General features: G+C 44.2%; 1 protein-coding gene across 1 annotated transcript; it reads left to right on the forward strand.

The window, feature by feature from the left end:
* Positions 1-1,307: 1,307 nt before the first annotated feature.
* Positions 1,308-27,514, forward strand: AIF1L (allograft inflammatory factor 1 like). Its single transcript, XM_033137515.1, has 6 exons — positions 1,308-1,596; positions 1,899-1,960; positions 10,140-10,206; positions 15,435-15,476; positions 23,842-24,004; positions 27,026-27,514. Exons 1-6 carry the CDS (start codon positions 1,353-1,355, stop codon positions 27,111-27,113), a joined length of 666 nt encoding a protein of 221 aa, XP_032993406.1. The 5' UTR covers positions 1,308-1,352; the 3' UTR covers positions 27,114-27,514.
* The last annotated feature ends 221 nt before the right edge of the window (positions 27,515-27,735 follow it).

A 27,735-nucleotide genomic window follows, 5' to 3' on the forward strand; every position in this document is an offset into this window, starting at 1 on the left:
CCAGTGGTGATTCAGAACCTTGGCTTGGCCAACATGGGTGGGGGCCTTTTGGAAGGGCCTCACCTAAAACGAGTATTTGAAGCAAAATCTATTCCCAGAGACTTGAGGGGAGAATAAAAAAAAAAAACACAAGACTGAGCTGGTTTAGGCAGATTCTTTATTATTTTCATTATGTATACAGGCATCCTTATTATTATCCTTTATTTATAGCACATAGGGAGGATCCTCTCTTTAAATCCCTCCACAACCCCCCCCCCCCGGAGTAGGGTAAGAGGAGCTGGGAGCCACCACTTAAATTTGTCAAAAAATTGCCTCATTCTGCACTGCATTCTGCACGTGCGTAGAGTTATCTATTCACCCATCTATGTTTGTATTCATTCATATAACAGGTTCTGGCAACAGCGTCCTTTGTATCCTTGGGCAATTGAGGTTAAGAACATAACAAAATAATATACAAGCCCCGAAGCTGCATCAGGTCGGAGGCCCAAACAGCCCAGTGTCTTCTTTTCACAATGGCTAACCAGATGCCCTAATGAGAATCCTGAAAGCAGGACCCAAGTGCAGCAGTACTACTTTTCACACTGGCAGTTCCTAGCAGTAATTGCTGTTCAGAGCCATGATATTGCCTCCTTTGACAGTGGAGGTTATCTCGATTAAGGTGCCACCTACCCCTTTTCTCCTTCAACCAGCACTCTGATCTGAGAAGAGCTGTGCCTTTGGATCAGGGAGACACCATTCAAGTTTCCCATAATGCTCCTGGCAGTTCTCAAATGAACTGATCCTGAGCAAGTTACTCAGTTCAGGGAGACTTCAGTGTTAAGCCCCTAGGCCTCCGAGGAAGCCCCATTAAAACCAGAATCCGGATCCTGCATAGGTGCCTGGAACTCTTGGAATCTCCCACGGCTTGCAGATTGGAGTAGTACACAACAGTTTGGGAGAGGGGAGGGTTTGGAGGGAGAGGCAGAGACAGTGTTGTGCAGTGGTTAGAGTGCTAAACTAAGACCTGGGTTCAAATCCCCTACCTGGCCCTAAAAACTCACTGCGTGACCTTGGAAGCCGGTCACAGCCTCTCAGCCTAACCTACTCCACGGGGTTGTTCCGTGGGGAATTAAACCAGGAAGGCGGGGGAGCCATGAGCGCAGCCCCCTCGAGCTCCTCGGGAGTGGTGGGGGGGGGGTAGAAAGTGGGACACCAACGCCAGGACAAACCAGCGAACAAACCGAATGGTGTTGGCGTTGCATTTTCTGTTCTCTGTGCAAGGAAAGGGTTAACCCTGCCAGCAGCCCATTTGCAACGGGTCTGAGGCCCCACTCCGGGGAGGGCGGCATTCCTCCGCCTCCTCCGCCAGAGGGATGCGTGAGCCTTCTCAGCCGGCCTCTGCGGAGTCCCACTTCATGAATGACTCTGTTGGAAGTACCTGGGCTGGCTCGGTAGCCGTCCTGAGCAGAAGGGAGATCTTCGCTCGCCACCCTGGCTGGAAACCCGCAGCGTGCCGCCGGCGGCGCACAGCGGAGAAACTTTCTGCAAACTCCTCAGCCCGGGGTCTCGCTCGTGAAATCTCCAGCATGTCTCTCATGTTAAACAGCGCATATCAAGGTATGCATGGTGGTGCAGATGTGACTCTTGCGGGGATGGGGGAGGAGGAGGCCCGGGGGTCGGGGATAATGTGGAACTTTGCCTGCTTCAAAAACGTGACAAGCGAGCTCTACAGCAACCGGAGATCCTCCTCTTGCTGCGCGGTGTTCCGGAGGGCTACTTCAAAATCCTCATGACGCCGGCGCCGCTGCCCGGGAAGATGTCACCTGCACTCGCTGGTCCCAGAAGTTTAAGTACATCCAGGCAGAGGGTCACATACACACCTGGGTTTGCTACATGCTCCTTCTCTCTCTTTTATCCAGGAGGAAAAGCCTTTGGATTACTCAAAGCCAAGCAGCAAGGAAGGCTGGAAGAGATCAACAAGGTGGGAGCAATTCAATCGCAAGTTATTCACTTACCTGCTCTAGGATGGGTGGCTCTTATCAGTTTCAGTTTCTAATAATTGCATTCTTAAATTTGAGTTCTCCACGTTTCCACACAGTTTGCTGTTTCCTTTTTTAAGTCCTCTTGAAAATTCACTAGCATTTCAGGGGCAAAGTGCATTTAAATGCAAAATGCGAATTTCTCACAAATCCCTAATCCGGCTTTCCCCCCATCAGACTGATAGAGAGGCTTCCAAATGTCAGTGGCAAGAAGCTGCCTACCATCAGGCTTGCAGTCTTAAAGAACTAAGTGCACATGTAGCTGCCTTATGCTGAATCAGACCACTGATTCATATAGCTCAGCATTGCCTACACTAACTGGCAGCAGCTCTCCAGGGTTTCAGAGATGGAGCCTGAAATTGACAGACAGGGGCGGATCTACTATGAAACCAACGAAGCTGAAGCTTTAGGCCCCCTAATCCCAGAGGTGCCCCAGAAACAACTAAGTAAGTAATTTGTGACTTTAATTTGAGTCACCTTGATTTGATTCAAATTGATTAATTTTTTTGTACATATTTCAACAATCCCAAAGTTTGAGAGTCGGAAGTGTTGTAAAGGTGTGGTGATCTGTCATGGAACAACCCCACTGAAGAGGTTAACAGTGGTTACCTAAACCTCGTTCCTGGTTGCGAAGTGGCCCTTGTGACAGTTCAATCCCTTTACACATGTGCAAGCTATTCGTATACAAGTGCAGAAGTTTGTGGTGGTGCACATGGGCTGAAGCTGTTCAGAAATGTGGAGTGCAGATTAGGAGCCCTGCTGTACAGCTGCTGAGGGTCCCCTTGTACAGTATTCAGAAGCGGGGTCCCTGCCTCCAAGGCATTTGCAGTCAACAGAGGCAAGGATAAGGGGAGAGGAAGCTGCACAGGTATGTATGCAAGGGTAGGGTCTTAGCTTTGCATGCAGAAGGCCTAGGTTCAGTCCTCAGTGGCATCTCCAAGTAGGGCTGATAAAAATAGTCCTTTGCCTGAAAGCCCAGAGAGCCGTTGCTAGTCAGTGCTGACAGTTCTTAGCTAGATGAACCAATGGTTTGACTCTGTACAAGCCAAGGCAGCATCCTAAGATGCCATTTGTTCCTACCATTGCATGCAGAAGGTCCCAGGTTCAATCCCAATGGTTCCCCATCTTTGTGTTAAAAAGCTTTCAGTTGCGGATCCTGGCCCACAAAATCTCTCACCTCTTTGCTGAGGCAATAAAACAGATTCCAAAAGAACCTCTGTTTAAGTGACAAAGTGATGTAACCATCAGCTTTGATTTTGGTGTTTCAGCCTGCAGGAGGTGGAAAAACCTGCTTTAGAATCTCTGGCTTATTCCCCACCTGTTTATATGGGAAGGGGGTCCTTAATGAGAGAGTTTCCAATGTCATTGGGACTTCAGGAATGTCTGTCTCTGTTGATATGTGGATGTGCTGCTGTTTACCTCTTGCAAGATCACAGAAGTCCTAATTTACAGCTCTCTTTGACAACTGGTTTAGGTTGGGAGGATACTGTTGGGTTCATTTTGTGTGTGTGTGTGTGTGTGCGTGTGCACGCATGCACGCATGCGCAAAGGAAGTTCCCAGTGGAAACTGTGTGTGGCTGATTCATCAGCAAAGGAGCATTCCCCAAGCTAGTGCCCTCCAGCTGCTTTGAACTACAACTCCCATCAGCCCCTGCCAGCAATGCCACACAATGATATTAAGATACAGTACATATTAAGAATTCCACCAAAGAATCCTGGGAACTGTAGTTTCCCTCTCACGAGTTCCAGTTCCCAACAGACTACATTTCCCAGGATTATTTGGGGGAAGTCATATGCTTGAAACAATTGATGTGGGTCTGCCTTGATACTTTGACCTTTCCAGAGTTCCCTGGGAAGAGGGACTGATTGTTAAACCACTCTGGGAATTTTAGTTCTGTGAGGGGAACAGGGGTCACCTAACAACTCACGGCAGCCTTTATAAACTACAGTTCCCAGTATGCTTGCACCCTTAACAAACTACAGTTTGCTAAGAAGCCATGACTGTTTAAAAGTGGTATGATTCTGCTTTAAATGGACATTGCAGAAGGGGCCTTTTCATTGAGTGGGATTCTGTGTTCAGGGCAGCTTCCCTGCCTGGCAGAAATGCAAGCTGAGCCTGTAACTTTTGGAATGTCCTCTCACATATGATGCTTCAAGGTTTCTTGTGCTCACACACCTCTTCCTGCCTTCATCCTCCTCCAGCTCCTGTCGCCCCACCAACTAAGCTTTAAGCACCCTCTGGTCTTAAGACTGGAGAGACCTGTCAGGAGTGAACATGGACCACTGCTATCAAATAGTATGGGAAACAGCCTTACTAGAAAAGCTAACCAACAGACTCAAACTGACAAGGGGGCAAATAGAAGAGGATGCCTTCACCCCAATCAATCCGGCTAACTTGACCCAACATTCCTCCCCCCCCCCTTCACACAAACAAACAAATCTCATTGCAGCCAACTAAACACAACCAACTATGCCCTGGGCCCCTCACCCAACCTCTTTCACTACCAAGGAAATATAATAAACTAGTAGACCCAGCCACGTGTTGTTGTGGCTCATTTTGTGGAAACAGCCTTGAGACTCCCCTGTCACCTGTTGTTTTTTCCTCTCCCGTTTTTTTGCACAAATTCATGGATTTACCTGGGAAAGGTGTGATATTTTTGCAATCTAGGTACCTAAGAACCTTCCCATATGGCCAAGGAATGTTGTGTCCAGATTTGAAGGCAATTGGTCAAGTGGTTACGGAGCATTGCGGCTACATCAAACAACCCATCTTGAACATTTATATATATATATAGATAAACAGAAAGAGAACCTACCCAAATGACGCTGACATAAAAAACCCACATAGACACTAAGTATAACAATATGATTTTACCACTTCTCCCCCTTCTCTCCCTTCTTTTCTTCTTCTGCAACCTTATTCTGTATACAGTTGTACCTTGGCTCCCGAACGCCTTGGGAGTCGAATGTTTCGGCTCCTGGACAATCGAAAACCAGAAGTGAGTGTTCCAGTTTTCAAACGTTCTTTCGGAAATGGAACGTCCGACGTAGCTTCTGCGGCTTCCATTTGGCAGCCAATCAGAAGCCATGCTTTGGAAGTTGAACGTTTTGGAAGTCGAACAGAATCTGTTACCTCTGAGGATGTGGACAGGCTTCTTGGACGAGTGAAACCAACCACTTGTCTCCTTGATCCTTGCCCATCCTGGCTTATAAAAGCTAGCCGGGAAGGGCTGGGTGATGGGCTTTGCAGGGTGGTGAATGCTTCTCTCTGTGAGGGAGCCTTCCCAGACCCGCTAAAAGAAGCAGTTATCAAACCGCTTCTTTAAAAACCATATTTAGATGCGGCCAACTATTGCCCAGTCTCAAATCTTCCATTCTTGGGCAAGGTGATTGAGCGAGTGGTTACTGAACAACTCCAGGCACGCCTGGAAGAAGCGGACCATTTGGATCCCTTCCAGTCAGGATTCAGGCCTCATCATGGGACTGAAACTGCCTTGGTCGCGCTAGTCGATGATCTCTGGTGGGCTAGGGACAAAGGTGAGAGCTGTTTCCTAGTTCTGCTGGATCTTTCAGCGGCTTTTGACACCATCAACCATAACATCCTTCTGGACCATCTAGAGGGGCTGGGAGCTGGGGGCACTGTTATACAGTGGTTCCGCTCCTTCCTCCTGGGCTATGTTCAGAAAGTAGTAGTGGGGGATGAGTGTTCAGACCCCTGGGCTCTCACTTGTGGGGTGTCTCAGGGTTCTGTCCTCTCCCCCATGCTTTTCAACATCTACATGCAGCCACTGGGAGAGATCAGGGGGTTTGGGCTGGGTGTTCATCAGTATGCGGATGATACCCAGCTCTACCTCTCTTTCAAATAAGAACCAGTGAAGGCGGTGAAGGTCCTGTGTAAGTGTCTGGAGGCGGTTGGAGGACTGATGGTGGCTAACAGATTGAGGTTGAATCCTGACAAGACAGAAGTACTGTTTTGTGGGGACAGGGGGCGGGCGGGTGTGGAGGATCATCTGGTCCTGAATGGGGTAACTGTGCCCCTGAAGGACCAGGTGCTCAGCCTGGGAGTCATTTTGGACTCACAGCTGTCCATGGAGGCGCAGGTCAATTCTGTGTCCAGGGCAGCTGTTTATCAGCTCTATCTGGTACGCAGGCTGAGACTCTACCTGCCTACACTGTCTCACCAGAGTGGTTCATGCTCTGGTTATCTCTCGCTTGGAGTACTGCAATGTGCTCTATGTGGGGCTACCTTTGAAGGTGACCTGGAAACTACAACTAATACAGAATGTGGCAGCTAGACTGGTGATTGGGAGCGGCCACCGAGACCACATAACACCGGTCTTGAAAGACCTACATTGGCTCCCAGTACGGTTCCGAGCACAATTCAAGGTGTTGGTGCTGACCTTTAAAGCCCTAAACGGCCTTAGCCTGAGGGAGCGTTTCCACCCCCATTGTTCTGCCCGGACACTGAGGTCCAGCGCCGAGGGCCTTCTGGTGGTTCCCTTGCTGCAAGAAGCCAAGTTACAGGGAACCAGGCAGAGGGCCTTTACCTTTACCTTTAAATAAATAAATAAATAAATAAATAAATAAATAAATAAATAAGGTTCTTTCTGCCTCTAGCCAACTAATGGAGATAATGGTTCTGGTTAAGGTAATTGGAGGAGTGGGATGGTGAGAATTGTGAGAGAAAACACAATGCTTGTCTAGGCTTCAGGATCTGCAAATACTTTTCCAATCTCAAATTAGCAGAGCTACTAACACAGGAGTAGACAAGGGCATTCCCAGTGACCAGAGATTAATATCTGTCTTTCTCTGAGAAAATATTGGAGGGTCTGGAATGGCTGTCAAATCTCTTGAGTCCATTTTTCCTCCATGCACAGTGTCCCTCTTGGGATGGAGCAGGGATGAGAAAGTTTTTTTCATCCTGGGGGCCGCATTGTGTTCTGGGCAACCCTCCAAGGGCCACATGCCAGGGGTGGGTGGGGCCGGACACACAAGCAGGAGGAACAATATTTGTGAATTTTTTTTCCCCTTTGTACAGTTGGGCTAATTTGTGGACACAAAAACCCATCTCTGCCCTCCACCCAGTGAGAGACATGATTGGAGTCCGAGGACGCATCCCAGCCAACCAGAAATACAAAAGGGGGTTACAAAGCAGAGCCAGTGCAGGATGTGGCCTGGGGAGAGGGTGTTTGGCTGAGAGGGTATGGCTGAGATGGTATGGTAGAGAGATTTGGAGGCCCACATGTGGCCCCCTGGCCCCAAGTTTCCCCATTCCTGGGCTAGAAAGCATGAGTCAAGAGTCATGTTTGTTATTATCTCTCCAGCTGTGCAGAGGCTCACAGTTGATTCTGCTCATAAAGCCTCCCAGATCACTGTGGAATATTTGACATTCCAGCCTTGTTGGGGATAGCATGGCAAGGTTGCCCCTGGGAGACAGCCAAGGCCTTCTATGGAAAAGGCAGGAAGCTTCTCTCAGGCTCCCTCCAAGGCTCGGCTGGCCACAGCACAAGGCAGCCCTGATAATCCCCAGCTCCTAACCTGGCCTCGGGTTCACAGCAGCAGGAGGGGCTTCCAAAGGGGGGCACACAACCTCTGACTCCCATGCCTGAAACCAGAGCCCTAAACTTGGGACTCTGGCTGAGCATTAACTATGGAGACAGGAAGGGTGATTTTCAGGTACGGATTTCTCCAGCACCCATAGCTTTGTGGCAGAGTACCTACTTTGCAGCTACTAACATGAGTTTGGCCAAACTGCGAGAGGCAGTGAAGGATAGGTGTGCCTGGCGTACTCTGGTCCATGGGGTCATGAAGAGTCGGACACGACTGAACGACTGAACAACAACAACAACAACAACAACAACAACAACAACAACAACAACAACCTACTTTGCAATGGAGAAGGTCCTAAGCTGAGATGCTGGAGAGCTGCTGCCAGCCCAATGCACCATTGGTGTGGCTTCCTATATTCCTGGAAAGGGCTCCAGTGGGAGAGCACCTGTGTTGCGTGTCCCCAGTTCAGTCCCCAGAATTTCTGGGTATTGGTGGGAGAGACCTTCCACCTGAGATACTGGGAGTGTAGCTGCCTGTCAATGTAGGCAACAGGAGTTGGAAGGACCAGTGGTCTGACCCAGTAGAAAGCGGCTTCCTGTTGTTTTAGGAGAAGGGCCGTAGCTCAGTGGTACAGCATCTGTTTTGCTTGCAGGTTCAACCCCTGGCATATCCGAGGAAAACTGAAAAAGACACCTACCCCCCCCCCCCAATGTAATTTCATAGTGTCTGGCACTGGCACTGATTGGCAGCAGCTCTCCATGTTTTCAGACAGGGACTTTCTCCCAGCCTTACCCAGAGATGTCAGCAAACAAATGCTCTGCCTCTCAACTAAAATACTACCCCTGTCCTCATGGCACTAAATAAAGGGATGGTAAAAGGAAGAAGCTGTCTCACATTGAGTCGGATCACTGGTTCATGTAGTTAAATATTGTCTGCACTAACTGGTAGCAGCTCTCCATGGTTTCAGACAAGGGTCTCTCCCAGCTCTACCTGGAGAGGCCAATGGGGACTGAACCTGGAAACTTTTGCATGCAAAGTAGATGCTCTGGCACTGAGCCATGGCTGTCCCCCCATCTCCAAAATCTTCCCCGAAGCCAAAATGGGAATTTACCAGGAACTCGTGGTCATCAATTTGGGACAGTTGGAAAACAGGGGCCATTTAATCCAGAAGGCCAGCCCCTTTTCTTCCATATAATAATAATAATAATAATAATAATAATAATAATAATAATAATAATAACAACAACAACAACAACAATTAAAAAATTTATTTATATGGCACTCATCTGACTGGCTTGCCCTAGCCACTCTGGGCTGGTCCCAACATAAATATTAAAAACACAATAAAACAACAAACATTGGAAACTTCCCTATACAGCAGGGCTGCCTTCAGATGTCTTCTAAATACATCTTGCCTGCCTGCCTCTCAAACACAAGCCTGCTGTGCAGCTTGTGTTTGAGGACATGCTCTTGGGGAGATGCAGTATCCTGTGAGCTGGGTGTCATCCCATCAGAAGGTCCTGGTTCCGTGAGCAGAGAGGACAAACCCGGAGCCAAGTGGTGAGCAGATGTCGGTGATTTCTGCCATGTGGAATGTGTTGCTGGTGCCTAGGGGTGGGGGGTTGGGGGTGGGGACAAACAGACTGGAGCCATTACATTCCATCAGGTTCCTAAGGGCTGGGAGGGAATTTGGAACAAGAGCCTCTGGCACGCAGCTGCAGAGGGAGCTGGCTGAGTGAGGGTCACCCAAGAAGCCTGGCCTGCACCCCACAGCACTCTTGCTCCTCTCCGCCCAGCGTGATGCAAACAGAAATGGGAGCGAAAATTCTCGGGGTCCGCACATTCATGCCGCGTCCAGAACGGATCTAGCAAATATGACTGGAGTTTGCTGCTTCCTTCCAGTCTGCAAGTGAGAAGAAGTGGTTATGTTTGTAAACACAATACAACACCACCAACACAACTTGCCTCACATTGAAACGAGTGGTGTGTGTGGGAAAAGCAATGACAACATCATTTATGTAATCAGTTAATTGTGTAAGTTACATCACTTCACCACAACAGACAGCAAGAGAAATAATGGAGTTTGGGGGTGAAAATGAACTTGGAGATGCCCTTGGGGGTTGGACCTGGGACCTTCCACATGCAAACCAGATGCTCTGCCATTGAACTGTGGCCTTTCCCCCAGAAGTAAAACAGGATTCTAGTCCTCAAGGTCCTGGATAAAGAGCCGATTTTTAAATGGGAGCCTAGAGAGCTGTCTTACACCGAGTCATACAATTGGTTTGTCTACCTGAGTGCTGTCTGCACTGATTGGCCACGGTGCTCCAGGGTTTCAGGCAGGAAACATTCTCTGGTTTACCTGGAGAGGCCAGGATTGAACCTGGGAGCTTTTGCATGCATGGCAAAGGCTCTGTCACTGGACTACACCGTGCTGCTTCTCCAGTTCAAATTTATCTTATCCCCACCTGAAGAAGTACCAGTGTTATGTGGTATTAACCCATCTGAAGACTTTGTCATTACTTTCTTAAACGTATTGAATTCATTTCTCTCCCACCACCCTTTCTTCCTCAGGAGTTTCTCTGTGACCCAAAGTTCAGCGATGAAGAGCATTTGGAGGAAAAACTTGCAGTTTTCAAAGGTACAACTCTGACTCAGCCTATTTAATCCTTCTATCCCAATATGGCAGCATCTCCACAATAACTGATACCGAGACCCTTTCAACTAAAGATGCAGGGGACCAAACCAGGGAATTTCTACAAGCAAAGCAGGTGCTTTACTACTGAGCCATAGTTACTCCACATATCCCCTGCACCTTCTAAGCATGGGCAGCCGTAGATGGCACTCCAGCTGCTATCATTTCTGGCCATTGGCCATTCTAGCTGGGGCTGATGGGAGTTGGAGTCCAGCCACAGTCAGAGACCCCCAGGTTAGAGATGGCTGGTGTATAGTAACTAGGGATGGCCCACACTGCCAATTTTTGTTTCTCTAATTTTCTAATTTTTGTCCAGTCGTAAATTCATTTCTCTACATTTCTGTAGTAGCTGGCTTAAAAACAAAACTCATCAGCATTTTAGCGTAAATTTATCCTAATTTTTCTGCACACTTTTGACTACTATACACATTTTTGCCACAACCCCCCCCTCCTACAATACTGTATATTTCTATCCCAGGGGCCAGCAAACTTTTTCAGCAGGGGGCCGGTCCCCTGTCCCTCAGACCTTGTGGGAGGCGGGACTATATTTTGAAAAAAAAAAAAAATGAACGAATTCCTATGCCCCACAAATAACACAGAGATGCATTTTAAATAAAAGGACACATTCTACTCATGTAAAAACATGCTGATTCCTGGACCATCCGCAGGTCGGATTTAGAAGGCTATTGGGCCGCATCCGGACCCTGGGCCTTAGTTTGGGGACCCCTGTTCTATCCATTATTTTCATGAATAAATGCATTTTTTATTTTTGCAAATCTCTTCCAATATATGCATTTTGCACATACCCTCTGGTTCTGCCTTGCAACATACAGAGAAGCGCTAATTTCAAAGGATAGTGATGTTCCCGCATTTCTCAGAAATGTGAATTTGCCCCAAACCCAGTTTCTCCTCTTTCCTGAAACTTGTGCCCAGCCCTTCAGAGAGCAACTCAAGCTGAAAGTCTCTCTTAGGTTTCATGCCCTGCCCACTCACCCCATTGGTTGATGACCTTTAAATGTAAGACAGTCCGCTGAAAGCTTCTGCTTGAGGGCTTCCAAAATCTTAAGAGGTGGCCTTTGTCCATATGGAAAAGCTGGCTTTGGAAGCAGGTTCCTCAGCCACAAGCCACCATAGTCTTGCAATAACTCTTTGGCAATAGTGTCAGGGTGTGGGAGAGGATCGCAGATCTTTGGGTCAGGGCTTTGGGACAGCTGCTTCCTTGCCTCTTTTTGACACGGAGGTTTCTGAGAAACAGATGTGATTTAGGAATCTCTGTGTTTTGGGTTGTTGTTTTGGCCTCACTTTATTTCCTTTGCCTGGGGACTCTGGAGTGTACACAGATATGTTTCTGTTTAGGATTTAGTCTGAGGTGGGAACAGTGGCCCAAACTGACCTAGTTCTTTCCCCCCACGCTGGGCCCGGGGGATTCTGCAAGAACCACACAAGGTTATTGTGGTTCCATATGGATCCCTATGGAATTACTGGTTTCCCTTTTGGCAAAACAATAATCTCGTAGTGAGCCATTGCACTCAACATGCTTCTTGAAAGCTGCATTGTTGAAGTTTGCCAAAAGCTAGTCTGAAAATTTAGGGACCATGGCTCTAAGTTCACTAGGTCCATCATTTTCAACGGGTCTTCTCTGTCAGTAGGACTAGCATTGGTCACAACCCGCAATCTATATCTGTTTGTCATTTCTTCACTATACAACTTTCAATGCACTTCTTTGTCCTGGCTTCCGACACTTGAGATATGTGTGTTCAGGGCCCACCCTATTCCTGTCACTGTAATCTGTTTTAACTGTTTTAAATTTTTAATTGTTTTAACTCGACCTTGTACCTGCTAGTGAAGGGCGGGTAATAGATTTAACAATGCTGCTTCTAATTTCTCAGCCCACCCTACATCTGTGTCCTTGTGGTGTGGTGGGTGGTTTTTTTTTAATTTCTTGCGTTTTCGTTTGTTTGTTTTTAAGCAAGGCCTAAAACATACACAGATAGATTTCCCCCCTCTGAATAAGCCTTTCTTCAAACATTGTGGCTGGTGGGTCGCCAGTTTGTGGGTTCCTCTAACCCGAACCCACAACTTGCCTTCATTCTGTTGCTCCCCGGCCTTCCATGTTTTCGTCATGTCGATTCCAGCTCCTGTTCAGCCTAGAGTCGCTCAGGCTGCTGCCAAACGCCTTCTCCGGGTCTCCCAACAATCACCCTGTTGTTCTGGCCTCCTTCTCCCCCGCTGGGCATGAGAAGTTGCAAGAGCCCCTCTGCAGAATTGGCATTTGTGTCAAAGCTATTTGTGTCTGTCCGTGTGTGTACTAAGGCAAGATTTTGCCCCATTGAACGGGGAATGAAAGACGGAACCTTTGGACCCTACACAGGAAAGCTTAGACTGCTGAGAAGGGGTTTGACTTGAGGAGGGGGAGGTTTTTTTAAATTTATTTTAAAGCATGTCTTGTTCACTGCTGTGCTTCCCAAACTGGATTCTCAATGGACAGAAATAGATTGGGGGTGGGGGGACAACAACACACAGAGAGCCACTTAGAACCGGGTTACACAAATAACAGGCTGTGCGGTTAGCTGATCAAGAGTGGCGTTGTGGGGAATCACACAACTGAATGCTTCTCTATACTGTACTACCAAAAGAAAACCCTTTCACTTAGAAAGCTAGAGTATCAGTAAGAGACGTTCTAACCTAGCAATCTAAAGGGCATGCTAACTTTCTAGATCCAAGGATCAGGTGCTATAAGAACAGCCCTCCGGCATCAAGTCCATAGACAACTCCCTATTTGAACCGCTGTTAATCCAGAACTGGAATCTTCATTTCTAAGGGAAATAGCCCAGTGATAGAGAATATCCTTTGCATGCAGAAAGTCACAGGTTCGATTCCCCGCATTTCCAGGGAGGCCTGGGAATTTCCTGTGCCTGAAACCCTGGCGAGCCACTGCCAGTCAGAGCAGACAATACTAAGCTAGATGGGCTATTGGTCCGACTCAGCGTAAGGCAGGAGCATCTGTAGCCCAGTGGCAGAGCATCTGCGCTGCATGCAGAAGGTCCCGGGTTCAATGCCTGGCATCTCCAAGGAGGGTTAAGAGTGACGCCCTGCCTTAAACCCCAGAGAACTGCTGTCAGTCAGTGTAGACAATACTGAGCTAGACGGACCAATGGCATCTTTCCATGTTCCTGTCCGTACCTAGAGTTGCTGAAAATTGAACCTAGGACCTTCTGCATGCATATCATGTGCTCTGTTGGTGGTTAGAGAGTGGGGTATATAGTGTTAGAGAGTGGGGTATATTTAACGTGAAGGAAGCCATGCAATTGAATCAGGCAAGCCAAGAAGCTCTGGAAGTGATTCTCCAGGATTCCCAGATAGACCTAGGGAAAAAATGCTGCTGGTTTAGGTAAGGCTGGATTGTTTGCCCATCAGAATGGCTGCCAGCTTCGGAAAAGGACCCAGTCCTCCCAGAATATGCCACAGGTAATAAACTGTGTAGAGATGAAGGAAGGCATCTTTTCCAATTCCGCCCTGTGTTTATCACACTCGGTAGCACTTCTGTTCTGCTGCAGTTCATCTCCTGCCAAAAAACTATGCTATTCCTCTCGGGCTCTGTTGCGGTGAAATTACAAAACTTCACTGCACAATTGCCCTTGTAATATCCTAGCCCATTCATTTCAATACAAGGGGGAATGCAGTGAGAGAATGTGTGGCTCCCTTTTCTTAACACAATCAATTACATATCATTAGTGGACTAAAAGCAACAACAGTGAATACCACTTGCATTCGCTGGATTGATTTCCGTTCCAGACATGGTACAAATAAGCGAACACTGGCAATTTCTGCTCCTGCATTGTCAGAATTCTCTGACATCCCTACAGCAGTTCCGCCCCCCCTCCAAGAAAAGCCTCTGAATGGGGTCCCTAATTAGAGCCTCTAAACTGCCATATGGGCTAATTGGGTCATCGTGGTACATTTGGGCCTGTCTTAAAGGGCCTTTGTGAATCTGCATGGCACCCATTTCACACATGCAAGCACACACACACACACACACACAACCCCATCAAGGGAGGGGGTACTTTCTGACTGGTCCACAGAATATGCCTGCCAGCCTCCTTTTTTGTGACATGGGCTAAGTGCCCAGGGAGGATGATAGCTATCAAGTGACTGGGTTTTTAAGCCTGAAACCAAGGTCCCAAAAGGAAAAAAGAAAGAAAAGGAAGAATTACTACAGGGTTCGAAGTTGGGGAAGGTTACTTAAAAAGAAAAGAAAAAGCAGCAGCAGGAAATCTGTCAGGGGAATTTTCCAGGAGAGTGGGAAGTAGTGCTATTGATTATTCTATTGGATCTCTAACCAGAAAACAAAAATGTGGATTTTGCAAATGCAGAGAGATAGCTGGGCTTGCAAGGTTTTGTATGCTTTGGAAAACTTACTGGCACCAACCTCCAAGTAAACAGGCAGCAGGGCTGCAGTCTCTACAGATGCCAACCTGGGCACAAGTTCTATGGATCTCACAGGGCGCCTCTTCAATCTGCCAAAATAGACATGGCATGAAAGGTCCATGAAAGGGATCTTCCCTTATATATATTTTTCAACAAGTTCACGGGACCCTGAAGGAGTGATGGACAAACATGTCAGTTTCTTTTTCCATTTACTCCAATTATAAGTTCAGTTCACCACACTCCCACATTCATTTGAATTTACTTTTTTTTTTTTTTAAGAAAGTCCGCGAAAAACACACCAGCATCTTCCTTATATGCAGAAATTGCCAGGTCCAATCCCCAGAATCTCCAAGAGGGCTTGGAAGAAATCCCTGCATGAAAACCAGGGTAGCTGCTGCCCGTCAGTACTGAGCTAGATGGACCCAATGGTCTGGCCTTGTATCAGGCAGCTTCCTATGTTCCACTTGTGCAATTCTCCTCATATACATATGTTTGCAAGCAATTCCCCTTAATAGAATGAATTTTTGTGTATCTTTTCTTTTTGGCCTGAGAACTGCACTGCAAATTTTGAAGGGTAACGGGGTTTCGGTTTGCAAATTGCAGATTCAGAGAGGTTTGCATTCAAGTGAGAGCCAGACTGAATTTATTTCCCCTCCCTACTGTGATGCTGTTTTGAAGACAAGCAGAGGTGGCAGGGTGCCAGGTGGAAGTTTTGATTGTGCTAACATGTTCCTTGTATTTTATAGAAAAGTACATGGAGTTCGACCTGAACAACCAAGGTGAAATTGGTGAGCGGCTTCTGTTAAAATTTGCAAAGCTTCCACTCCTGGGCTATGCTGAACCTTGTTAATGGGGATGCAGAGGTGGGGAACCTTTTTGACCTAGTGGACCAGGTTGTCATTTCCCCCATCTCGGTGGGACAATCCACCAGCTAACCATCTGATGGCAGTTGATTGCCAGTTGGGTTGTTCCTAATATCTGCCAGAGGTAGCTTGTTGGGGGTGGGGGTAGATACTGTACAAGTATGATGCATGGGGTGTTCACTCTTGCTTTCTGCAGGGTTTGGGTGAATGAGCCAATTCCAGCTAGGAATTGGCTGGCATGCCTGAACCAAGAAAGGCCGAACACAGGAACACAGAAAAATGGCTTGGTGAGCCAAACAGCGAGTCCTGGCAGGCCAATTCTAACCTATGGGCCAGAGGTTCTCCACAACACTAGGTATAGTGGATCCCTGAATCCCATCCATTGTATGCATTTAATTATTATTGACCTACTTGTGTGTATTGACCTATCTGGTTTCTAAGATAAGTGGACAAGGCCCTCCTGGTAGTCCCTCCTCAATGTGATGTGCATGGTGTGGGGCCCCAGGAAAGGCCCTTTTCGGTGGCAGCTCCTTGTATGTGAAACTCCCTCCTTACTGAGGCGTGTCTGGCCCCATCTCTTCATCATTTAAGGTGGCTGGTTAATATGCAGATTTTTTGGTTGACATTTGGAGGAGGTGAGGCCTGACTGGGCAAGTGTTCTTTAGTGATTTGTGATGTACCGGTATTTTAAAGGATTGTGTTATTTTATGGATTTTAAAAATCTGCCTGCCTGTTGTAAGCCACCCTGTGGCTTGCGCATAGGTGTTTGAATTCTTTAAAATATATAAATTAATGCTATTATCAGTGCTCCTTTTCTAGAAAAAGAAGTGCCGGAAATCACCATGAATATCTCCCTTGTTCTCTTATAATGGCAATGGTGCCCACTTGAGAGGTGCCAGAACTGAGTTCCATTGAGTTCTGGCTGGAGGGAAAAAACCCTGGCTATTATTATGGTAACCATCATTGCCATTCAGAATCGACTAGAGGTACAGTTTCCTGCCAACCTAGCAGTTCAAAAGCACGTCAAAGTTCAAGGACGGAGTGGATTCAAAGTCGGTGAGGCTACAAAATACTGTGTGGAGCAGATATAAAGAACTCACTCAGTGGAAATAAAGAAGCCAAGCCCGGTCTGGAGGTACCTGCGTCTGCATTTGCAGGGAAAGGACAGGGCAAAGAGCGCTGGAGAGTCTTGAAAGGAGCGTCCGGGGACTGAGTGAGTAAAGGGGAAAAGGAAGGGGGGTCCCAACTTAATAAAAGAAGAGTTTAGCATAAGAAATTACTATAAGAACAGAGAAAATACGTGGAGGTGGTGAAGGTCTGTTAGAAAAAGGAGCCAGAAGGGTGGAGGAAGGACAATGGCGTCAGTGGGTTGCTGAATCACGGCAGAGTGGAAGGGCAGAGGAACAAGAAGCAGGAAACGAAAGGCAAGGAAAAGATTAAAAGGGAATTAAGAGGGGAGGACTAAAAGGACTAAAAGCATCTAGCGACACCTAGTGGAATACTTGTGAAAAGCAAGAACTGAGATTTTGCCTTAAACATAAAGGACCTAGTGGAATATTTGTGAAAAGCAAGAACTGAGTCTTTGCCTTAAACATAAAGCACCTAGGTAATACCCAGTGGAATATTTCTGAAAAGCAAGAACCAGTGGAATATTTCTGAAAAGCAAGAACGGAGATTTTGCCTTAAACATAAAGTACCTAGGCAACACCCAGTGGAATATTTGTGAAAAGCAAGAACTGAGTCTTTGCCTTAAACATAAAACATCTAGGCAACATCCAGTGGAATATTTGTGAAAAGTAAGAACTGAGTTTTTGTCTTAAATATAAAACACCTAGGCAACACCCAGTGGAATATTTGTGAAAGTAAGAACTGAGACTTTGCCTTAAATATAAAGCACTTAGGCAACACCCAGTGGAATACTTGTGAAAAGCAAGAACTGAGACTTTGCCTTAAACATAAAGTACCTAGTGGAATATTTGTGAAAAGCAAGAACTGAGACTCGGTCTTAAACATAAAGCACCAAGGCGACACCCAGTGGAACATTTGTGAAAAGCAAGAGCTGAGACTCGGTCTTAAACATAAAGCACCAAGGCGACACCCAGTGGAATACTTGTGAAAAGCAAGAACTGAGTCTCTGCCTTAAATATAAAGCAACTAGCGACACCCAGTGGAACATTTGTGAAAAGCAAGAGCTGAGACTTTGCTTTAAACATAAAGCACCTTTCCAGGAGTGAATCTATTGTAAAGAGAAGACAGTAAAATCATAATGGCTGGCTAAGTGAAGATCAATCCTTCCCCCCCCCCTTATTTAAGTAACAGATCTGTCTCAAAAAATAAATAAATTAAAAAATTTTCTTTTTCATTTTTTGTGTGGAAGAACATAGCTTTAGTTAAGAAGATAGCCACAATGGAAAATAGAAAATTCAAAGGTCAAGCTAATGGAACATCAGCAAGCTCTAATAGACGAACCTCAAATGTGGAAATAGAGTCTATGGACATTAGAGAATTGATTTTAGGAATGAAAACAGAGATAAATGAGAAAATGGACTCTCTGAAGGATAAAATGGACAAAATGGGGAATAGGATTGAACAGAATTTAAAAATGATAGAGCAGAATTCGAAAGCGATAGTAGACCTGAACAAGCAATTTACAGAACTATCCGGGAAGAATAAGGAAATGGAGAAGGAATCCCAAACTATGACATCTAGATTAAACAAGCAGGAAGAAACTTTGAAAAAACATGTGGAGGACTGTAAGGACTGTAAGAAAAACTATGAAGGCATGAAGGAGGAGATGACGAAAATCAGGGAGACCCAGGAAGCCATCTGGGATTCTCTGGCAATGCAAGAGTTAAGGCAGAATGATCTGACCTTGAGAGTCAGGGGTCTTAAGGAGTACCAGGACGAAAATGTAGAAATCACGTTAATCAAAGGAATAGCAGAATGGATGCAATTAAAAGAAGAAGACGTCTCAATATGCATAGACAGAGCCTTTAGACTAAGATCTAAACAAGCAAGAAATGACAGTTGGCCTGGAGACTGTCTGCTATTCCTTAATTCAAGAATCCTAAGAGATAAAATTATGCAACATAAGAAGAAAGAAAAACCTCGAATTGAGGGCAAGGAAGTCGTTATAATGAGAGAGGTTCCTCCGCGTTTGTTGAGGAAGAGGTCCAAATACAAACCATTGACTGAAGTCCTTAAAAGAAATAACATCTTCTTTAAATGGGAGTTCCCAGAAGGAATTTCATTTACCTACAAACAAAGCAGGAAGAAATTGACATCGGAATTTGAGATAGAGAAATTTTGGAGGAAGTATGGAAAGCATTTGGGGGGGGGAGTGTCCTAGGAAATAAAGGGGATAAAGAAGAGTCAGACGCTGAGGAAAGTGAGAAAGGAACGTAATTGAAATCAAAATCCTTTCTTTCAACTAGTTCACCTGCTAACTAATGCCTTAATAGGAGATAAATGGTTTTAACTGTGTTAATTTGAGTTATAATTTTTACTGTTGTAATACTTGTTATGATATATGCCCTTGTTGGGGGAATTAAAGATTGAAAAATAAATTGGATAAGACTAGAGCAAAATGGATCTGAAAATCATCACTTGGAATATTAATGGATTAAATAATAAGACCAAAAGAAACAGGGTAGAGCATGTGTTGAGAAAGAAAAGAATGGATATTATTTGTCTCCAAGAGACACACGTTACAAGAAAGCACCGCAGATTATTGGTTAATAAAAGACTGGGAGAGGAGTTTATATCTTCAGACTCCGTTAAAAAAAGAGGGGTGGTGATATATGCGAATCCTAAATTAAAACCGGAACAAGTTTACAAAGATAATGAAGGCAGAATTATAGCAATTAAAATCCAGGGGAAAATGGAAAATATTATTATAGTGGGAATTTATGCCCCGAATGGAAAAAAGGCTGAATTTTACCAGAAATTGGAAAAAGTACTATTAGAACTTTGTGATCAAAAAATTATTTTATTAGGGGATTTGAATGGAATAATTTCACCAGATTTGGACAAAAACAGTAATAAAGCAGGATCTAATGAAGGAAGGCTACCCAAAGCCTTCTTTCAATTAGCTGATAAATTGGATTTACAAGATGTCTGGAGATGTAGACACCCCTCCCAAAAACAATATACATTTTATTCACATGCAAAAGATTCTGAAAGCAGGATTGATTCGATTTGGACATCTAAAGAGTTACTACTAAGGTGTAAAAAAACAGAAATATTACCTAAAATTATCTCTGACCATAGCCCAGTTATGATGGAACTAGTAGGTAAAAGGAGTGGAAGCAAAAGATGGAAACTAAATGAGATTTTATTAGAGGACGAGAGGGTAGTAAACAAAGCAGAACAGGTATTGAAAGAATATTTTGAAAACAATCTAAATCAGGAAGCAAATATAGAAACGGTGTGGGACGCTGGGAAAGCGGTGATTAGGGGTTTTTTTATAAGCCAAAATAGCTGGAATAAAAAAGAAAAGGCGAAAAAATTAGATAACCTTCTTAAGGAGGTAAGGAAATTAGAAATTGAATTAGGGAAAGCCAAAATGCAAAAGAAGGAGGAATTGAAGAGAAATATAAAATTACTACAAACCCAAATCTCAAGTATTATTGATAATGAAATTGAAAATAAAATAAGGTTCTTACGACAAAAAAGTTTTGAATATTCAAATAAGGCAGGAAAGTATTTAGCCTGGCAGTTAAAAAAAAAACAAAAAGAGAGAGTTATTGATAAAATAATAGAGAACGGTAAATTAATTGGTGATCCTAAAGAAATCTCCAATTCCTTTGTGAAATTTTATGCCAAACTATATACATCAGAAAGTTATAGCAAATTGGATATAGGAAATTACCTTAAAAAGGCGAATTTATTGAAGATTGATGAGGAAAGCAAAAAGCGACTCGAAGAGCCGATTACATTAATGGAAGTACAAGGAGCGATTAAAAAAGCCAAAATAGGGAAACCACCCGGCACGGATGGGCTGCCTGCTATTTATTACAAAAAGTTTAGAAAATTATTAGCAGAGCCTCTAAAGTTATTAATGAATAAAATTGGTGATGGAGGGATCATCCCTAAATCATGGGAGGAGGCTTACATTTCAATGATCCCCAAGCAAGGCACAGATAATTGCCAAGTCCAAAATTTTAGACCGATTTCTCTGCTAAATAGTGATTATAAACTGTTTGCGGGGATCATAGCCAGTAGGCTGAAAGGGGTGTTGGGGAAATTAATAAATAAAGACCAGGCAGGATTTTTACCAAACAGACATATTCATAGCAATATAAGAAACGTGATAAACATCTTAGAATATTTGAATATGAAAATGGATAAAAAAGTGGCGTTTCTCTTACTTGACGCAGAGAAAGCGTTCGACAAAGTGTCCTGGGCCTTTCTTAAAGAAAGTCTAACAGTAATGGGATTTGGGGAAAAAATATATAATGGAATAGATTCAATTTATAAAACGCAAAGAGCAAAACTGATTATTAATGGTGAAATTTCTGAGGAGTTAAAAATTCAAAGGGGCACCAGACAGGGATGCCCGTTATCCCCCCTTCTATTTATTTTGGTACTTGAATTTCTATTGGAAAATTTAAGAAAAGATGATGATATTAAAGGAATTAAAATCGGTAAAAATATATATAAAACCAAAGCGTTCGCCGACGATGTCATAATAACTGTGGAGAAACCATTAGAAAGTATCCCTCTAGCTCTAACCAGAATTATGGAATTTGGAAAATTGGCGGGATTAGACTTGAACAGGAATAAAACAAATATGTTAACCAAAAACTTAACAGGAGAAGAAATCGAGAAATTACAGGAAAAGGTGGGATTAAAAGTGGTTAAAAAAGCCAAATACCTAGGTATTTGGATCTCCAATAATACCAATAATCTATTCAAAGATAATTATATAAGAAAATGGGAGGAGGTTAAAAAGGATTTGGATATTTGGCGTAGATTAAATCTATCATTATTGGGGAAAATAGCAGCCATCAAAATGAATATACTTCCAAAAATGATATATTTATTCCGGATGTTACCAATTTTGTCAACAGGGTCAGAACAATTTAAAAAATGGAGGAAGGATTTAACGAATTTTATCTGGAACAGTAAACCAGCTAGGATTAAATACAAATTATTAATTGACATCAAAAATAGGGGAGGATTAGCCTTACCGGATTTAAATCTATATTACGATGCGGTTTGTTTTTTATGGTTAAAAGATTGGATTACTTTAGAAAACTTAGAACTATTAGACCTGGAGGGAATTGAAAATAAATTTGGATGGCATGCTTATATGGTGGAAGACAAATTAAAAGCCCATAAAGGATTTAATACACACATTATTAAAAGATCACTGTTGAGGGTCTGGGACAAACATAAGAATCTCTTAGAGCCAAAAACACCTAAATGGCTGTCGCCTATTGAAATTATCACCGTAAAGAAGGTAAATATGGAAAGAAGCTGGGGGAAATATAATGATTTATTGGAAGAGAGAGAAGGGATACTCAAACTGAAGAAATATGAAGACATTAAACATCATCTAACAGGATGGATACAGTACCATCAGGAACATAGTAAGTTTAACAAGGATGTGAGACAAAAAGGCTTTTTAAACGAACCCTCTTTATTGGAAACACACCTACTAAGAAGCGATAATAAAATAATCTCTAAAATGTATAATGTTCTGCTCGAGTGGGAAGTTAAAGACGAAATGGTTAAAGAGACAATGATTAATTGGGCAATGGATTTAGGGAAGACCATACAGTTAAAATCGTGGGAAAAACTCTGGAAGGAAGGGTGGAGGTTCACAGCTTCAGAGGGAATAAAAGAAAATATGATCAAGATGTTTTATAAATGGTACCTTACACCTGTTAAAATCCATAAGATATATAAAACTAAAGATAATTTATGTTGGAGATGTAGGAAAGAAACAGGGACGTTCATTCATATGTGGTGGCACTGTGGTAAAATTAAAAATTTTTGGATACAAATCTTTGAAGAAATTAAGAAGATTTTGAAATATAATATCAAAAGAAATCCGGAAGCCTTTTTAATAGGTATATTAGATGACGGAGTAAAAAAGGAAGATGGAAATTTGTTTTTGTACGCAGTAGCGGCCGCAAGAATTTTGATTGCATCTTATTGGAAGACACAAGAAGTACCTAGTATACAGGAATGGCAAGAAAAATTATTTAGCTTCCTGGATTTGGCAAGATTAACAGAAGTGATAAGAGGTGGTAGTAATCAAAAATTTAATCAAAGATGGGAGAAATTTGGAATATATATGAAAAACCAGTGCCCGAATATAAAAACTTGGATCCATTTCTAACATTCTGTATTGGTAAAAAAGGGAAGGAAAGACAAAAAGTCAATAAATTCACATGAACTTTGATTAAATGATTGAAAACGCAGTAACAAGTAAATTAAGCAATCCGGGAGGAGGGCAGGCGGAAGCCTTAGTCAAGTTTACAACTAGGTATTATGATTTATGATTAACTTGGATTAGTTATGATTTATTTATTTAAGTAGTGAATATTGATATTTTATTAATAGACAATATGATTGAATGAATGAATATGTACGACTTGTTTTGTTTAAATTTCTTTTTGATGTATTATGGTTATGTGTGTGTGTGATGTTTGTTTTCTTGTGTATTGTTTTTAATGTATGAATGTTACAATTCTCAATAAAGATTTATTTAAAAAAAAAAAAAAAAAAGTTCAAGTAGATAAATAGGAACTGCTCTGGTGGGAAGGTAAATGGCGTTTCCACAAGCGGCTTAGTCATGCTGGCCACATGACCCGGAAGCTGTCTGCGGACAAACGCTGGCTTCCTCAGCCAGTAAAGCGAGATGAGCACCGCAACCCCAGAGTCGTCTGTGACTGGACCTAATGATCAGGGGTCCCTTTACCTTTACCTAGAGGTACAGTTGGTTCTAAGTCAAAACAAAATAAAAAAAATCCTTCCAGCAGCACCTTAGAGACCAACTAAGTTTGTTCTTGGTATGAAGTGTGCATGCACACGAAAGCTCATATACCAAGAACAAACTTAGTTGGTCTCTAAGGTGCTACTGGAAGGATTTTATTTTTATTTTTTATTTTGTTTTGACTATGGCAGACCAACACGGCTACCTACCTGTAGTTGGTTCTAAGGAATCTCTAGAGTGGAGTGGGAACGGTCTCCCATGCCTAATCCATCTCTATCAGGCACTATAAAGTCATGTCCCCCATTGTCTGTACCACTCATCACCCCTTGTTATCATTCCTTGTAGATCTGATGTCAGTGAAAAGGATGATGGAGAAGCTGGGAGCCCCCAAAACCCACCTGGAGCTGAAGAAAATGATCTCGGAAATCACCGGAGGTGTCAGCGACACCATCTCTTACCAAGATTTTGTCAACCTGATGCTTGGGAAACGGTCTGCAGTCCTCAAGTTGTGAGTACAGTATCCATAATAAGAGGGAAGGAAGAGAGGTTTGTTTTGGGTTGACTGAGCTCCAGTGGAGGCTGGCCCATCAGGGCAAATGGGTCACTGCCCCACTTAGCATATAGATTGGCATGACGCCATCTGACCCTGAAGTGGAAGGAACCCTGAGAGCAAGACTCATAGTATCATAGAATTGTAAAATTGGAAGGTGCCCCAAGGGTCATCTAGTCCAACCCCCTTGCAATGCAGGAATCTCAGCTGAAGCATCCATGGCAGCACCTCAAATAGCTCCACTTGCACAGCTTGCTCCAAGGGAAAGCTGGAGGTTGATTGAGGCCTTATCACTACCTCTGACCAGATTACCTCTCCCATCCTAGGCTCTGCCCCTCACACCTGAGAGGCACGACTTCTCAAAGGGATAAGCTCCTAAAGGCAAGTGTGTCTCCCTTTCTCTGTGTGGATTCTGGCTTGCTGTGTTCCTTGCACTGTTAGACGGGCGCTGTGAATTGGGAAGTACGTGCCCCCTCACCCATGTAAATTGGGCTCAGGGGAAGGCATCTGTGAGGCCCTGGCTTAGGGTTTTGAATTTGGTGACCGAAACCGGGCTCTGTTCCTCAGCCAGCAGAACATCAGTCCCACTCTTAGCCAGCTCATCTTCTGCCAGTACTGAGTTTTGCTTGCTGCTCAGGGCTGAGGCCTTGACTGCTGCAATCTTCTGCTATCTGGCCTCAGGACCGGAGGAAGCTGCCTTACCCAGAATCAGACCTTTGGTTCATCTAGCTCAATACTGTCTACACTAACTGGCAGCAGCTGAATAGGGTTTTGGACAGGGGTTTTGTTTTTTATTTTCCTTCCCCCTGCCTCCACAGCTGGAGGTAGCAATGCTTCTGAATGCCAGTTGCTGAAAAACATAGGAGAGAGGGTTCTTGTGCTCAGATTCTGCTTGCATTTGGGTGGGCACTATGAGAACAGGATGCTGGATCAGATGGGACATTGGCCTGATCCTGAAGGGCTCTTCTTATATCCTCAAGTCTTTGCAAGCAGGCTGTGAGATTCCCAGAGGGCATATGATTGGCCACTGTGGGAAACTGAATCCTGGACTCGACAAAACCTTTCGGACTCGTGCATCAGGGCTCTTTCTTATCTCCTCATGTTACCCTCCTTCTCAAGTTGGCTTCTGTCTCCGTTTGCTGAGGAATAGAGGAGGCCAGTTTTCTCTCCCCCACCGCTGTCCCTATACCGACATGAATAGCCCTCAGAAGACACAGGTCCCTTTTTCAGAAATGAGCACACAAACAAGCCACTCATTGTCTCTGGCCTCCTGTCTCGGTTTCCGCTCCGTTCCAGAAGCCGACTCCCCATCTGCAAACAATAGACAGTGAGGGCCGAGGTAGCTGTTGAAGTGCCCACGGCTGTGAGTGTGTGAAGTGGCGCCTGTTGCAAAGCTTTCTGGGATATTTCCGTCCATTTACTGAGTTTCCCCTTCAGCCTGTTAATGCAAAGGCTGACCAGTGGGGCAAATGCGATAGCTACGGCTATAAGGCTTTCAAGCGGTATATTGCTGTTTTAGGAAGGGGTGGTGGCTGACCCACCACTGTGCATTTCCTTGGGGAGGGGGCAGCTCTAGGTCTGAGGGAGGGTCTGGCAAAAGAGTCTCTGGCAGGCCACATCTTGTGTCCATGAACCTGTATCTGGCAGTGGTGGAGGGCAGCAGCAGCAAAAGGAGAACGAGGTGGCTTGTCATCGCCATGGTGATTTCCTACAATGCCTCTGCTGCAATGTGGCTCCAGGGTAAAGGTGGGGAACTGCAGGCCCAGGGGCCAAGTTATTGTGGCCCTCGGGCTGAAGAAGATTCTTCACCTGTGTCCCAGCTGGGCCTACCTTGCAGGGTTGTTTGGAGGGATTCCTTTTTTATATATAATAATTTTTATTATTTTATACTATACTACAACAAAAAAATCAAACATACATTCATATACATTTTCCAATTTGGCTAACATAGCCGTGACTTCCCTCAGACCTTCCACATGGCTTTCAGAATTATATCTTAGTAGCCTATTATACTTCTTTAATCAAACATTGCTTACATTATCATAAATCTCATACATACTCTAACTACCATACTTACAATAATATTTCTACACATTAACTACAAAACTTCTTGAAGTCCTATTAGTGTATTCAATTGCAAATTATCTTTCAAATAGTTCGTAAACTTTAACCAGTCTTTGATGAATTTCTGGTCCCGCTGTTCCCGGATTCTTCCCGTCATTTTATCCAGTTCTGCATATTCCATCAGTTTCACTGTCCATTCTTCTTTCGTCGGTAATTCTTCTTGTTTCCACCTTTGTGCTAGCAAAATCCTAGCTGCAGTCACTGCGTATTGGAAAAGTTTAATGTCCTGTTTTTCAATGTCTGTACCTACGATACCTAGTAAAAAGGCTTCAGATTTCTTAACAAAATTATATTTCAACATTTTTCTTAGCTCATGATGTTTGGAGGGATTCCAATGTAACCCATGTGAACAGATCTAAACACCCTTTGAATATCTATACGGCATACTAAGACCCTAAAATGCAATGCATTGTTTTCATAAGAAGCAGCATTTTTATACTGTTATTAAAAATAGCAGTTTCTGACCATGAGTGTGCCTAGCAAAAGTACACCATAAACTTCTAACGGGACACAGAGGATAAAGAGTTGTTTATATTGCTTCGTTTGCATCAAGTGGTTGAGTGATAAGATTGTTTCCTCCTCAAGTTGCTCCCCTTGGGAGCAGGATGGATCACTTTGCATTCACACCCCAAACAGACTTTGAGCCAAAGTTTTGGAGTGGAGGATTCTGGGGGGTGACTCCTAGTGACCAATATTGCCCTCTGCTGGCTAATGCACTGACTTCAGAACTGCAATGATTCTTTGCTCACTGAGAATTCCCAAGCAACACCTGACTGGCAGGTTGCTAGTCATTACATTTGTACCCCAGCTCTTCCTAACAGGTTTTCTTCTGTTGTTTCTTTATTTTTCTTTCAGGGTCATGATGTTTGAAGGAAAAGCCAACGAAAGCAACCCAAAGCTTTCAGGCCCACCTCCTGAGAGAGATATCTCCAGCCTCCCTTGAAAGGAAAACGAGCCCCTCAGAGCCTACCTTGTACGCTTTCATATTGCTCACCAGAGCGGTTTTACATGGGCTTCCTGCTGCATTGCTTTGATACTGGACAGTCTTAGAAAGCAAGAAACTAACCAGCTTTTAGCAAAAAGGAATGACAAGGGAAGTTCCAGGGATTTCTGCTGGAGGAATCCCTAAGTAGCCATGCATTCTGTTTTAATTTTTTAACTGAAACCCCTCCCTTGCCTTTCCCACTTTGTTTCTGGGCCCTGAGGCATCCTTTTTATTGTAATTTCATGGATATTTGTGCTCATGGTGATATCAGGTCATAAGCCATCCCAGTGGCGTTGTGTGGGCAGGGTCACAGCGGTGATTGCCCTGGGCTCAAAATTCTTAGGGGGTGAAAACTGTCAGAGAGAGGGGTGGGGGAAAGTAGTAATAATACATATTAAACAGCACGCCCACCCACTCACACACACAGAAAATCTCCCAATATTTTGGGTTGAGGAGCAGATTTGGGTAGTGTCCAAGGCACCCTTTGCACGGGCTTTAGAAAGATATTCACTTCTAAACAATTCCCTGTTCTGCTTTCCGCCATGCTTGTCTCAAGGGATTTGATATGTGCACATTGAAG

The sequence above is a fragment of the Lacerta agilis genome, chromosome Z (assembly GCF_009819535.1).
Source record: "Lacerta agilis isolate rLacAgi1 chromosome Z, rLacAgi1.pri, whole genome shotgun sequence".
Classification (NCBI taxonomy): Eukaryota; Metazoa; Chordata; class Lepidosauria; order Squamata; family Lacertidae; genus Lacerta; species Lacerta agilis.